At 36.9% G+C, this 12,524-nt stretch overlaps 1 protein-coding gene across 4 annotated transcripts in view; it reads left to right on the forward strand.

Moving 5' to 3' along the window:
• The window catches only part of LOC102690200 (5-hydroxytryptamine receptor 2A), a 161,271-nt gene that overhangs the window by 126,678 nt on the left and 22,069 nt on the right, over positions 1–12,524 (forward strand). For all 4 annotated transcript variants that reach the window (XM_015351097.2, XM_069193432.1, XM_069193431.1 and 1 more), the window contains 2 exons: positions 2,350–2,470; positions 3,280–3,864. In XM_015351097.2, the coding sequence (XP_015206583.1) occupies positions 3,507–3,864 (358 nt within the window). In that variant the 5' untranslated portion in view covers positions 2,350–2,470; positions 3,280–3,506. The remainder of the gene's footprint in view (positions 1–2,349; positions 2,471–3,279; positions 3,865–12,524) is intronic.

Genomic DNA, 12,524 nt, shown 5'->3' on the forward strand with positions numbered 1-12,524 from the left:
TATTCCCATGTTTGTGTGGCATACTGGTATAGTGGTATACATGGCATACTGGTAAGGTGAATTGGCTTCTGGGAAAACTGACCCTGGTGTGAATGGGTGCATGTCTGTTTCTGTGTTTGCCCCTCGATGGACTGACATCCTGTCCCACACAAACTTAAATTGGATGAAAATGGATGGATATACACAGTATATAAGAAATCTTGATCCCAACTTTATATGTGCAAAATAGAAGTCTTTAAGACTTAAAGTGCCCTATTTCTAAATGCCTCTGAATAATCAAAGACTAATTAAATGTGTTTGATCAATCATCTCATGTTATTTTTTTATGTGATTAGTTAATTTTACCTCTAAGCTACTATCTGTTTAATCAACTGAACTAATTATTATGATGTCATTTATCTTCTCTTTTACAGCCTGGCCATGATTCTTGTGTTGCCGTTTATGTGTTGATATCAGATATGGGTCAGATCTTTTCTGTGGTGTTTACAAAAAAAACAGAGCATGATTACTAAGAGGATATGGAAGGGGAGAGGAAGAAGGAAATTTGAAGACTATTGGGAAGGGATTTAATTGTATTATATAGTATGTGTTGTATCCTACACTATATACTAGGTGCAAAAACAATCAGAAATGACTTATTTTATAGGGTTCAAGAAGGCAGTCTTTATTCTTGGCTTTAAGGCCCCTATGAATCATTTTAAAAATGGGACATTGGAAGCAAACATTATCACATCAAACTCTGAAGGTTATAACTCTCTAGGGAGCATAGCATTTTCTCTTTGGGTCTATAAAAGGTAACAAATATATAGTGTGGCATCAACAATTTTATTTTGAATAAAAAATTGATTTTCATTTTCTTTGTGGCTTAGTACTCTGCTTGGGACACTTACATACAGTGTGGCAATATTCTGACTCAATTAAAAATATTATATTCATTTTAAGACCAGAAAATGTGCATGCTGTTTGTGCATGATAGATGTACGTGATAGATGTGCATGATGTTTCCCTCACATATACTGTATGCTGAAAAACAAGTTGGGATATTTAAATGAAATCTGGGTTGCCAAGAAATCTTTTAGAAAATGTATTGATTTAAAAAAATCTAGATTGTTAGCATGGTATTACACAAAGTTGAGGTTGGATATTCACAGTTTCCTAAAGGTACCATTAGATGAATTAAATGAATGATTGTGTAGACATGTTAGAGCATCTCACCTTCTTTTTTCTTCACCCACAATTCTCAGGGGCTTACAAATGTACATTACAGTACATTTTATCAGTCTTTCCCAACCAGGGCTCCAAGATCTTTTGGGGTCCTTGCACTGGACCTTTTTTCCAAGTCATGCTTCTGTGCATAGCTCATCTTCTCTACCAGTTCTTTTTGAGCTCCAATTCTGCTTTTAGATTTTATAATTAATTGTACTAGGAATAGAGTTCATTTTCAGTTTTTAGTTTAATTGGGGCTCTATATTGAGGAGAACCTCATAAAAATGGGTGCTGTAAAAGGTAATTAGGTAATTAGTCAGAAACCTACTTTGAAGGATCCCTGCATCAGAGAAATCACCATGTAAATCATAGCAAGTGGGAAATTAATAGCAAAGCACATCTGATTTACTGCTTTTCTCTTTTAAAGGGATTAGTTATAGGAAAACTTAAAGTGTAAGTTACAGATGAGTTTACACGAAGAGATAAGATTTTAAAAAATATAGGGAGCATATCCATGCTACATATAAAAATGAATTTACTTCTCGTTGATGAAGTACGAAGTACAATTGTTTTAAGGGTATCATGACATCACCACATAGTGATTTATCAGTATATGGTCCATAATGTTAAGCAAGTCACAATGTCAAATTACTGATTCTCAAATATTATTATTTGTTTTTGCTAATCAATTAGCTGGGCAGTTATCACAACAAATTTAAGATTTCCAGATTTTGTCCACTTGTTAAACCTTTAATCACGAACTTCATCTGAAACATGATTTACAAAATATCTAAATATTCCCAGCTTGGCAAATAATAATGTGGGAGCAAATAATCGAATACCCTATAATTCCCAGTGACTGAAGTGTAGGATCTGGTTTATAGCTGTGAAGCCTGCTTTCTCTTTTAGTTTTCATTAAGTCTTATTTTTTTAGGTCTGATTGACAGGCACCTGACTCACTTTCCTAAACCCGTTTTTGAGGTTATCAGATCTCCTCCCTGATTCTTCACCTCAGTTCTATTATAACACCACTAAAATGTTTTGGTCAAAAAGATATGTGAACCACAATTCTTGTATATCTCTACAATTTACATAGATGCAAAATCGATTACGTTGTTAATGTCTTTCTTTTTTTCTGTAAAGGCAGATGGATGTGGCTGAGTTTTCCTGGAGGTGTGAAACAAATAAGCAAAGGATGAGACAGAGTGGATGCAAAACCAAAATGCAGGGCTCATGTTTAATGAAGTGGTCACTGCACAAAGAGGTAAGTGTTCTTTCCTGTACTGCACTGCCTGCCAATGATAGCAGAATAAACAGGGGAGAAGAATAAAGATATACAGTGCTCTCCAGTTCATAACCCCAATACAATAGGAACAAGACACATCAAATAGCAGAATGAATTACAGATTGGATCATGTGTGAGGCTATAACATCTATAAAGGTTATACCATAATCATAATAGCATTACACAGAGCATAGACATATTTGTAATAAATATTGTATGATTGGACCTGTTTGTATTGATTATCAATATAAAGAAAGTCATTTACACGGTTTGTTGGTGTAATTCTGCTTCGCCTGTGTTCAGGTGAAGGCCTTGAAATAAAAACATTTTTGAATACAGTGAAAGAAAATGTGTTAGATTATTTTTTTTCCATCTGCACTGCATGACCTTTATGGATCAAGACTGATCCTTCCACTGTTTTGTAGAGGTGGAATTAACATCGTTATACAGTAAATTGTGACATTTAGTGGTGAAGGGGAGGTAATAATGATGATATTGAAAAATTAATAGATGCTTCCATTTATACTTTAAAAAATAAACCATCTCATTTTTGGCTTAAGTTCTTGATTTTAAAATATTTTCTTTGAGGTAACAGAATGGAATGCACTGCAATAGCAAATATTTTTAGTGAATGCCATCTGGTTCATACATAGTCACTCAAAGAATTATGGGCCATAAAAAGGAAATCACTAATTTCTAATTAAAGAGCCTTAGATGTTCAGTTCGGGGTGCACATAAGCTCTTTTCCATGTTCATAAAGATTTATGGAGGTTACCTTTTTATTTTAGGTGTTGATGAACTACAAGACAGAAACTGGAAACTCAAACCTCTAGTTACACGTGGAGAGTGGGAATTTTTTCTCTTGTTTTCCCATTCCTCTCGAAGAAGTGCACAACTCTTGATCTCTCTGAGCTCCATTTCCACGCATGGAGAATTTGCCTCCCCATGAAGACCTGAAGTGAGAACTCTTCTGTCTCCTCGGTTAGACCCTTGCAATGGTCAAGAAGATACTTGGATGATGAGCAGTACTAGTAGTACTGGGATATTTAGTAGTCTAAGTACAGTAACTCTGGATGCAGCATTACACAGCAGCCTCATGGCTTTGCATCTGAACAGCTCTCATATTTCCAACCACAGCTCAGATGGCATGGAGCCTCTCAACAGTTCTGAGCAAATGGAGAAGAATTGGCCTGCCTTGCTGTTTTTAATCATTATCATTCTCACCATTGGGGGAAACATTCTCGTGATCCTGGCTGTGTCTCTGGAGAAAAAGCTGCAGAACGCCACCAACTTTTTCTTGAGATCCCTAGCTGTGGCCGATATGCTCGTGGGAATCCTGGTCATGCCAGTCTCCCTCATTAACATTCTGTATGGTAGGTCATGTTCTCTTTTTTATTATCACCTTTAAAAGGTCACTGCTAATAGATCATTACAGATGGCCTTTGCATCATTTGCATAATGAAGTTCCAAATGCATATACTCACATGACTGCGTCATCAACAGATGGTAAATGGGTATATGAGCTCAATAAACCCATTTAGCCCTATGCCATAAAGCCAACATACAAATTAATGTCAAAGATTGTACAGCGCCTTGCAAGAGTATTTATTCCTTCCAATGATTTCCAATCCAACTTCCTATTACTCTATGGAAGAGCTCTATGGGCAACGCAAGAGCCCTTTTTACATCTATTGCATGGACTACCATTAATTTCAGGAATGCCAATTAATAAAAACATAAGAAACGTTATAAACAAGAGGAAGGTGTGCAATCTATCTAGCCCTTTCGGTAGTTAGTAGTTAATAGATCCGAAGATCCCATTTCATGAAAGAAGCCAGAATATTGGCTTCAACAACATGGCTGAATATCTTGTTCCATACTGCCACAGCCCTTTGGGTAAAGAAGTGCCTCCTGTTCTCAGTTTTTATACAGCAAGCAATGCCAACTTGTTCCCAATTGTGCCCTCTGTTTTGTGTTTCACTGTTCGGTCATGACAATCTAGATTTGTTTAGTATGATCACTTTTGCAGAGTCCATGTTGACTGGCCCCATTAACAGCATTAGTGTACTCTTTGGACTCCTACTGTATGTTTCCCATTATGTATATGTTAAGCTGACTGGCCTACAATCAGCTGATTCAGTATTGGTATTATATTAGTAAGGTCTCCTGGATTTTCATCAGCTTTTAAACATTGAGAAAAAAATGTCTGTTAGTGGCTTATAAATTATTGATCACTGTAACAATACTGGTGCATATGCTATAAGGATATGACTGTAAATGCAGTAGGTTTTGCTATTTCACAGCTTTCTATGCTTAAGTGTAAATAATCTATAGCAATGTGGATATTTGCAACATTTTCATTAATAAAGATATCTGTAAAGTAGTTATTCATTTTTAATTATACACAATTTAAGTATGTACTGTATGCTTCTCATGCCTATGTGAACTTTCTTTAGATGTTCATTATATTCACACTTCCAAAGACAGACATAGCCACTCTGATATTCAGTAACATAGTTCTGGGTGCTAGTCTAGATCAAGAAACCACAATACCTCAGGCTCAACCTGTTCTAAATTCTGGAAACCAGTGGTTTCCAATTCTCAGTATTGTGGGTTCTAACCCCCTTATTACAAGAAATCAAAATATGTTTTTTCTCTCCTTGAGGTATTAATATTCCGTACTGAGATATAAGTTTCAAAACTGACAATGAAGACAATGAAAAACAGGAATAAAGGAGTGTTTAGCAACACAAATTCCAACTCAAGGGTACAATCCTGGTGTTCTTTCAGAAGCTTTGAGAGATTTAGAACCTTAAAAGAGAGAATATTCACAGGCAGAGTAAACAAAGTTTACTTTTTTATAACTTTTTCACAGTGTTTAGGTAAGGGGTGGCCATCCTAAAACCCAGAGAAACACACAGTCCGAAAGGCATAATAGGTTACCCTAAAATTACCACCTTCTGAATACTTGGAGCACTTTAATTTTGACTAAGATGGAAGTTTGCATAGTTGAGTAATTTAGAGATCAATTTGAAATGAAAGCATTAACACTCTCAAGGCCTCCAATTGGCTCTCGATTTAACTGAACAGATGAGTTTACTACAGTATGTGGCCTACAGCATAAGAGCTTCTGGACCTTGGATGGCTTCAGGACTAATGGCAGTGTCTATAGTGATGAAAGGGAAGGGAGGTTTCCAGTTTCAGGAGCTTTTCTGACCAGGGTGTCATCTAAACATATTGATATTGGGGTTCATGTATCCCTTGTTTGTTCATTTTCTGAAAACACTCAAAACAAATTCTAAAAAAGTTTAATAATTTCCAAAATAACCCACCGTTATCTGGTTTATTAGAAAATATTTTGGTTTATCCAAGTTGATACTACTTGATGTATTTATGTATCATATATCCTGTATTTATATACTGTACAGTTCAGTGCCAGGAAAAAGTATTTGCCCCCCTACTGATTTCCTCTGTTATTGCACATTTTTTACACTGAATGTTTTCAGGTCTTCAACCAAAATTAAAACATTCAATAAAAGGAACATGAGTGAACAAATAAAACATTTTTTTGCTTATTTAATTTATTAAATGAACAAAGTTATCTAACACCAACTGGCACTGTTGAAAAAGTAATTGCCCCCTAGTTAAATCAACCCAATTAAAGGGATAATTTAAAGTTAGCTGATTGAACACAGCCAGGCTTGATTATAGCCAGTCCTGCTCAATATAAACCTAACTTATTTTGACCCTTACCATCAGAGTCAAGTTGCCAGCACAAAGACCAAACGCATTATGCAAAGATCAAAGGAAAGATCAGAAAAAAAGTTGTTTTTAAGGCTCTGGGACTCCACCAAATCACAGTGAGAGCCATAATCTCCAAATGGAGAAGACTTGAAACAGTAGTGAATCTTCCAAGGGCTCAGCATAAAACCATCTAGGAAGTCACAAAAGATCCTCAAAAAACATCTGAACAACTGCAGGCTTTTCTTGCTTCAGCTAAGGTCAGTGTTCATGACTCCACAATTAGAAAGAGACTGGGCGAAAATGGGCTTCATGGGAAAGTAGCAAGGAGGAAACTACTGCTAACCAAGAAGAACATAAATCCTCACCTCCTCGATTTGCCAAATAGCACCTGGATGATCCTCAAGCCTTTTGGGAGAATGTTCTATGGACAGATAAGTCAAAAGTGGTGTAAAGCAAACACAGCATTCCACAGTATAAACATCATACCAACAGTCAAACATGGTGGTGGTAGTGTGATTGTGTGGGGATCCTTTGCTGCCTCAGGACTTGGATGACTTGCCATAATTAAAGGAACCATCAATTCTGCTCTGTATCAGAAAGTTCTTAAGGAGAATGTCCAGTCATCCGTCCGTGAGCTGAAGCTGAATCGTAGTTGGATCATCCAGCAAGACAAAGATCCAAATCACAAAAGCAAGCCCACATCAGTATGGCTGAAAAGAAGCAAAATTAAAGTTTTGGAGTGACCTAGTCAAAGTCCAGACCTAAACCCAATAGAGATGCTGTGGCAAGATCCGAAACGAGCAGTTCATGCTCGAAAACCTACCAATGTTTCTGAATTAAAGCAGTTCTGTGAAGAAGAGTGGGCTAAAATTCCTCTACAGCAATGTGAAAGAATTATAGGAAGCATTTGGTTGCAGTCATTGCAGCTAAATGTGGCACAACCAATTACTTTTTCACACAGTGAATATGGCTGTTGGATAACTTTGTTAAATAAATAAATGAAATAATAATAAAAAAGTGTTATTTGTTCACTCAGCTTCCCTTTATCTAATACTAGATTTTGTCTAAAGTTCTGAAAACATCCAGGGTGACAATTATGCAATAATAGAGGAAATCAGGAAGGGGGAAATACTTTTTCACAGCATTCTATATCCTCATTCTTCTACGTTTAGAAGAATGGTGGTGTGGTGGTCAATACTTTTGCCTCACTCATTGAATGATGGATTGGTTATGGATTGACCAGAAGAAGCCAGTTTCTGTTCCAGTTTCCTCCCATTTTCCAGAAACAATGGGAGTATATCTGAGCAGGTTTATTGGTGCCTTTATATTGTTTCTATTTGGTGTGTCTCCATGTCCTAAAATGGACCAACATCCCGTCAAGGGCAAAGTCTCATTTTCAACCTTTGTTTCCAGGTCAGGCTGTTGGGTGCCATGACCCCTACAAGAAATAATTATTTTCCAGCCCTTGTGGTACTGTATGAAGGATTTTGAAAAGGAGAATTTCTTTGGACCTGTTTTAAGTCCAAGATCAGATATTTTCTGTGAAATGTTCGTTATTTTCTGATCCAAAACAAGGACATTTAATACAGCTTTCATTTGTCTGTTTAACAGGGATAACCATCTGTCCAGAACCCTTTTAGTAGGATTACTAATGGTCTGTTTGTGGAAAAATTAATCTACACCATTAAATCCCTCACTATTGATTAAATGGTTATGACAAGCCCTCAGGGAAGATCAGAGTTCTTTTAAAATTCCTTTTACTTTAATTCACACATTTTAAGCATTTATTGATTGTGCAGATACTGACACTGATGGATAAACCAGTTTGAAATATAATATAAAAGTGACAGTGATGATAGAAACTGGTGAAGTGGATCGGGTGACTCAGATACAAATACATATATTAGGTTTTTTGCGTATTATCTCCAGCCAGCCTTTGAAAGTAACTATTAGCTCAAACCTGTCACAAAAAGTAGTACAAAACGAAACCATGACTCTCTTTCTCCCATTACTTTTAATACTTGACTCATGCCTTAAAAGAAACATTTTTACAGTATGTCCTTCATGTATGTGTTTTAAATCAACATCTATGCCATCTACAGTAGGTATCAACTTGGCAAACTTATTAATGGGCTAATTTTTTTAGTTTGTATTGTGCATTTTCTGTAACATTCTGTAACAGTGTTTCTGATTAATTCTGTAAAAATATTAATATAATTAGTTTTGAGGGCATCACTAGTTAAAACTTGTTTCCACCCTCTTGGCAGAAAATATAATCAATGCTGAATCAGAAAAAAATAATTTAGGACATGATGCCATTTGTCCAGAACGTTTATTTGTCTTTTTGTTATTGTACAACATGCATCATTTAATACATTTGTCATAAGTCATTCATAAATAATCTGACTGTATTAAATAATTCACAGTGGTCATACACAAGATTAAACCTAATTGAATATTGTGTTGGTAGGACAAGAAGAATATGTCACTCATTCACACTGTATGAATATAAAAATATGTGTAACTTTAGTAAGACAGCACATTGAGTTTTTCTTCATTGGAACGGGTCAGAGCTTACCATTAATATTGTTGTGCCTACTGTGGGTTATAAATCATTTCGAGAAATCACAGAAACTCCAGATCAAAACATTTTTTTTAACCTGAAACCTTATAATATATAATTCCCCAACCAAAGGGATGGATACAGTATGGTCTTGACATTCACGATGGTTCAGTGCAGAGACCAATTGTGATTACCAAATTCGTATATATCCAAGTCAAACTCTATACCGTTGCATAATGTACTACAATATATACATTGAATGTACAATTAAAAGACTTGCTGTAGGTTACTCCCTTGTGTGATAATTAAAGTACTAATCCATTGGCTTTGTGGCAGTTCGCGAGGGAGTGCCCAGTGTGGACACAGAGCCCTGGTAGAACCGTGACGCCTCACTTTTGTAGTCACAGCTGTCCCGTCTTCTAGATGATGAGCCAGAGCTGGCTGGACCTATAAAGTCACACTGGACACCCCCCCAAAGGGATGAGCAAGACCACCCTCGGAAGAAAGAGTTTTATACTGACAGTCCGAGAGGGGATTGCACCCGTGTAAGGTGTTCTTTTTCTTTTCTTTTTCGCCTGTCCCATCACGTTTTTGTGTTGTTTTTGTTCCCTGCTAGCCTCACACCAGTGCTTCCATCCCCTCTCCTGGGGTGTTGACTTTTTACCAGTGCTCGCTGCAGTTACAACAGTAATTACAAAATATGGTAATCCGTTAAAATAAACTACATGAATCTTTCTTCCAGGCTGCACTTTTTCTGTCTTTGTCTCCATGATTAGCATGCCCCAATTGTAATGAAATAGGGAACAAAATTGTAAGTGTCCTGGGAAAGTCATCTCCAGCATGTCATTCCCCATGCTTCAGAAACAGAACCAGAAGAGTTTGTAACAATATTAAAAACAAGACCACATTCAGATGTGGATGCTGGGTAGTGGGTAATTGGGCAGGTGAGATGGAAAGGTTCACTCACTAGTTAGATGGCTCCTCTTTCATCAAGAACCCCGTCATCTAGAGTAAATCAGAATAAGCAAATTCGCAAATATTAAATTTGCAAATGTCAAGACCCTACTGTATGTGGGAAAGTTGAGTTTCTACATTAACGAAGCCTGACAGCAATTTCTGTGCTGTCGTTGTTGATGTTCACACAATCTTCCTGCGTAAAAGCTATTTTAAAAATTAATTACAAACATGGTACTGTATCATCAGCATGTGATTACCATTCACATCTGGCATGCTGTCATTACTCTGTATAACAAGATGGCTGTCTAACTACTAACACTAACATCTGCTTCAGACTTAAACCTTACATGTTGTAGTGAAACATTTTTTTCCCCTACAGTGGCTTATCACCTGCTTGGTGAAATATACCCCACAACACTAACAAATTAAAATTTAGGTGTAATTCTAGTTTCCCCTTACAGTTCCTCTAGTTCCCTTACAGTTAACTAACGCTGTTAAAGTCAGGAGGGACTTTTAAAACTGCTTGCAGCTTACTAGTGCAGTTGTATTACTTTATACCCTCCTCTGTGATCGTATTTATTCATTGTATCTGTTTGCCCACATTTACCTGACAAATAAATTGTATTCAGATGGTCAAAGGAATATTAGCTTGTGTGTTCTAATGTACATGTGGACAGAATAGATACATAAAATTGCCCATTGGTATAGGTAATTAAAAGATAAGTATATTTAAAGGGCAAGTGAAAATGCCTTTACACACACAAACAACCTAATCGCATAACTGATGTGTAAACAGCACTAAAAAATCAATTTTTGAGATAGATATTTTAGAATGAATGTGACGAAAATAACCTCATAATGCATTTATGAATGTCAGATGGGGTACTGAGTTTGCATTTTCTTAGTGTCTGTGTGAATGTGCTGTCATTGTACAGTCCCAGGCTGACTAAACCATCCATCCATTTTCTATCCACTTCTTTCAATTCAGGGTTGTGGGGAAGCTGCAGCCTATTTCGGCAAACAAGGGGAGCAAGTCTGGGTACACACTGGATGGCATTCCAGTCCGTCGCAAGACGTATACAGTACAGACACACTCACACCAGGGCCAGTTTTCCCAGAAGTAAATTTACCTACCAGTATGTTTTTGGACCCTGGGAAGAAACCGGAGCAGCCAGAGGAAACCCATTTGTGTGGATCACACACAAAAACTACACAGATAGCACCCCAAGTCAGGGGTTCTGGTGCTCTGGCGCTGTGATACAGCAATGTTAACCACTGTACCACCGAGTTTGACTAATGTTTGTCACAAATGACAAATGTTGTAAATGACAACATTTTACCCAACAAACAAAATCTGAAATGTTGTATACTGACTTACTGTCTTGACTTTTGCATAAATAGGAAAAGACTCAATTTCCCTTTAATTTACCTAAAGACACAATTTGTTTGATACTGAAATGGATAGCAAAATAAAAATGTTAAAGTTTTCTAACAAAAGAACCGTTAAAAGCTTTCTGTTAGGATCTTGTTGCCAGCAAAAGTGCCACATTAGGTCGTATTTTCTTTGGGTGGGGAATCTGTCAGAACAAAACTATCAGTCTCCTACACACATTAGACTGCAATGATTCCATTCAATGATCTGTAGAGCCCCTAATTATTTTTCTTGACATTATATCATTTCATATTTTGAGGCAGAAGCAGGATCTAAAGGCCTGTTTCTTAAATTAACCTTTTTGTTAGTGTATATGACTGTAGTTTTGCAAATATTATACAGTAAAGAGCAATTTTAACATTTTATTCTGTTCCTTTTATCCATGCTTTGGTTGTTACTCATTTTACATACTGTAAGAAGGTAAGAATGGCTACAAAAAAGAGGAAGGGATTTGGCCCATCTAGTATATTTTGGCAGTTATTAGCTAATTGATCTTAGGGCCCCATTCAGCTGTTTCTTGGCACACAGCCCTTATCTATGCTCTATTTTCTATTAACGAATTAATTCTCAAGCCAGAGTATTAGTTTCAACAACATGGCAGAGTACGTTTCAGAATGCTTGTCTCAGGTCTTCTTATAGTCCATTGTGTTCATGACTAAAAATGGTTCAGCCTTTCAGTGTATGACACTACTTTATGTCCCAGCATGCATCGTATTGCTTTTCTCTAGACTAATTCCAGCGAATATCTTTTTTGAAAAGTGGTGGACAAAATTGTGCACAGTACAAATGAGGCCTCACTAATATTGACTTTTATTCTATCTTAATTATAGATTTAATTTCCTAACATATTTTTTCCTTTTTGGTTACTTCCCCACATTGTCTATATGTTGTAAAAAATAGCCTGTCAGCCTGTTGCTTGCTGGGTTAGTGTTACAGTACGTCCCCGTGCGTGTCCGTGTGTTTTGTTTTTTTTTCCACTTCCTGTATGCAGGTACTCCCCCGACCCCCCCCCCCGCATTGGTCCATCATGACACCATCGCTACATGTGTGACATCATCACCAATTTACTCCTGCCCAATCAGAATTCAAAATCAACAGTTTATGTACCTGAAGTCATCAGCTTTTTGCTCAACTGTGGTTAGCTTTGGCTCGTGTATATTGTCTCTTCGTATATTAACTGTTTCCCATACCCGAGCAACTGGTTCACTCGTGTCGTGCTAGTGTTAACTGTGAACTTGTACACCAGGGTCAAAGGTATAGGTAAGGTCTTCGGGTTACATTGTGCACATGTAGGTTTGTTTTTTTCTAGACACACTAGGTTATGGGCAAGTGCTACC

Source organism: Lepisosteus oculatus, chromosome 8 (assembly GCF_040954835.1).
Source record: "Lepisosteus oculatus isolate fLepOcu1 chromosome 8, fLepOcu1.hap2, whole genome shotgun sequence".
Classification (NCBI taxonomy): Eukaryota; Metazoa; Chordata; class Actinopteri; order Semionotiformes; family Lepisosteidae; genus Lepisosteus; species Lepisosteus oculatus.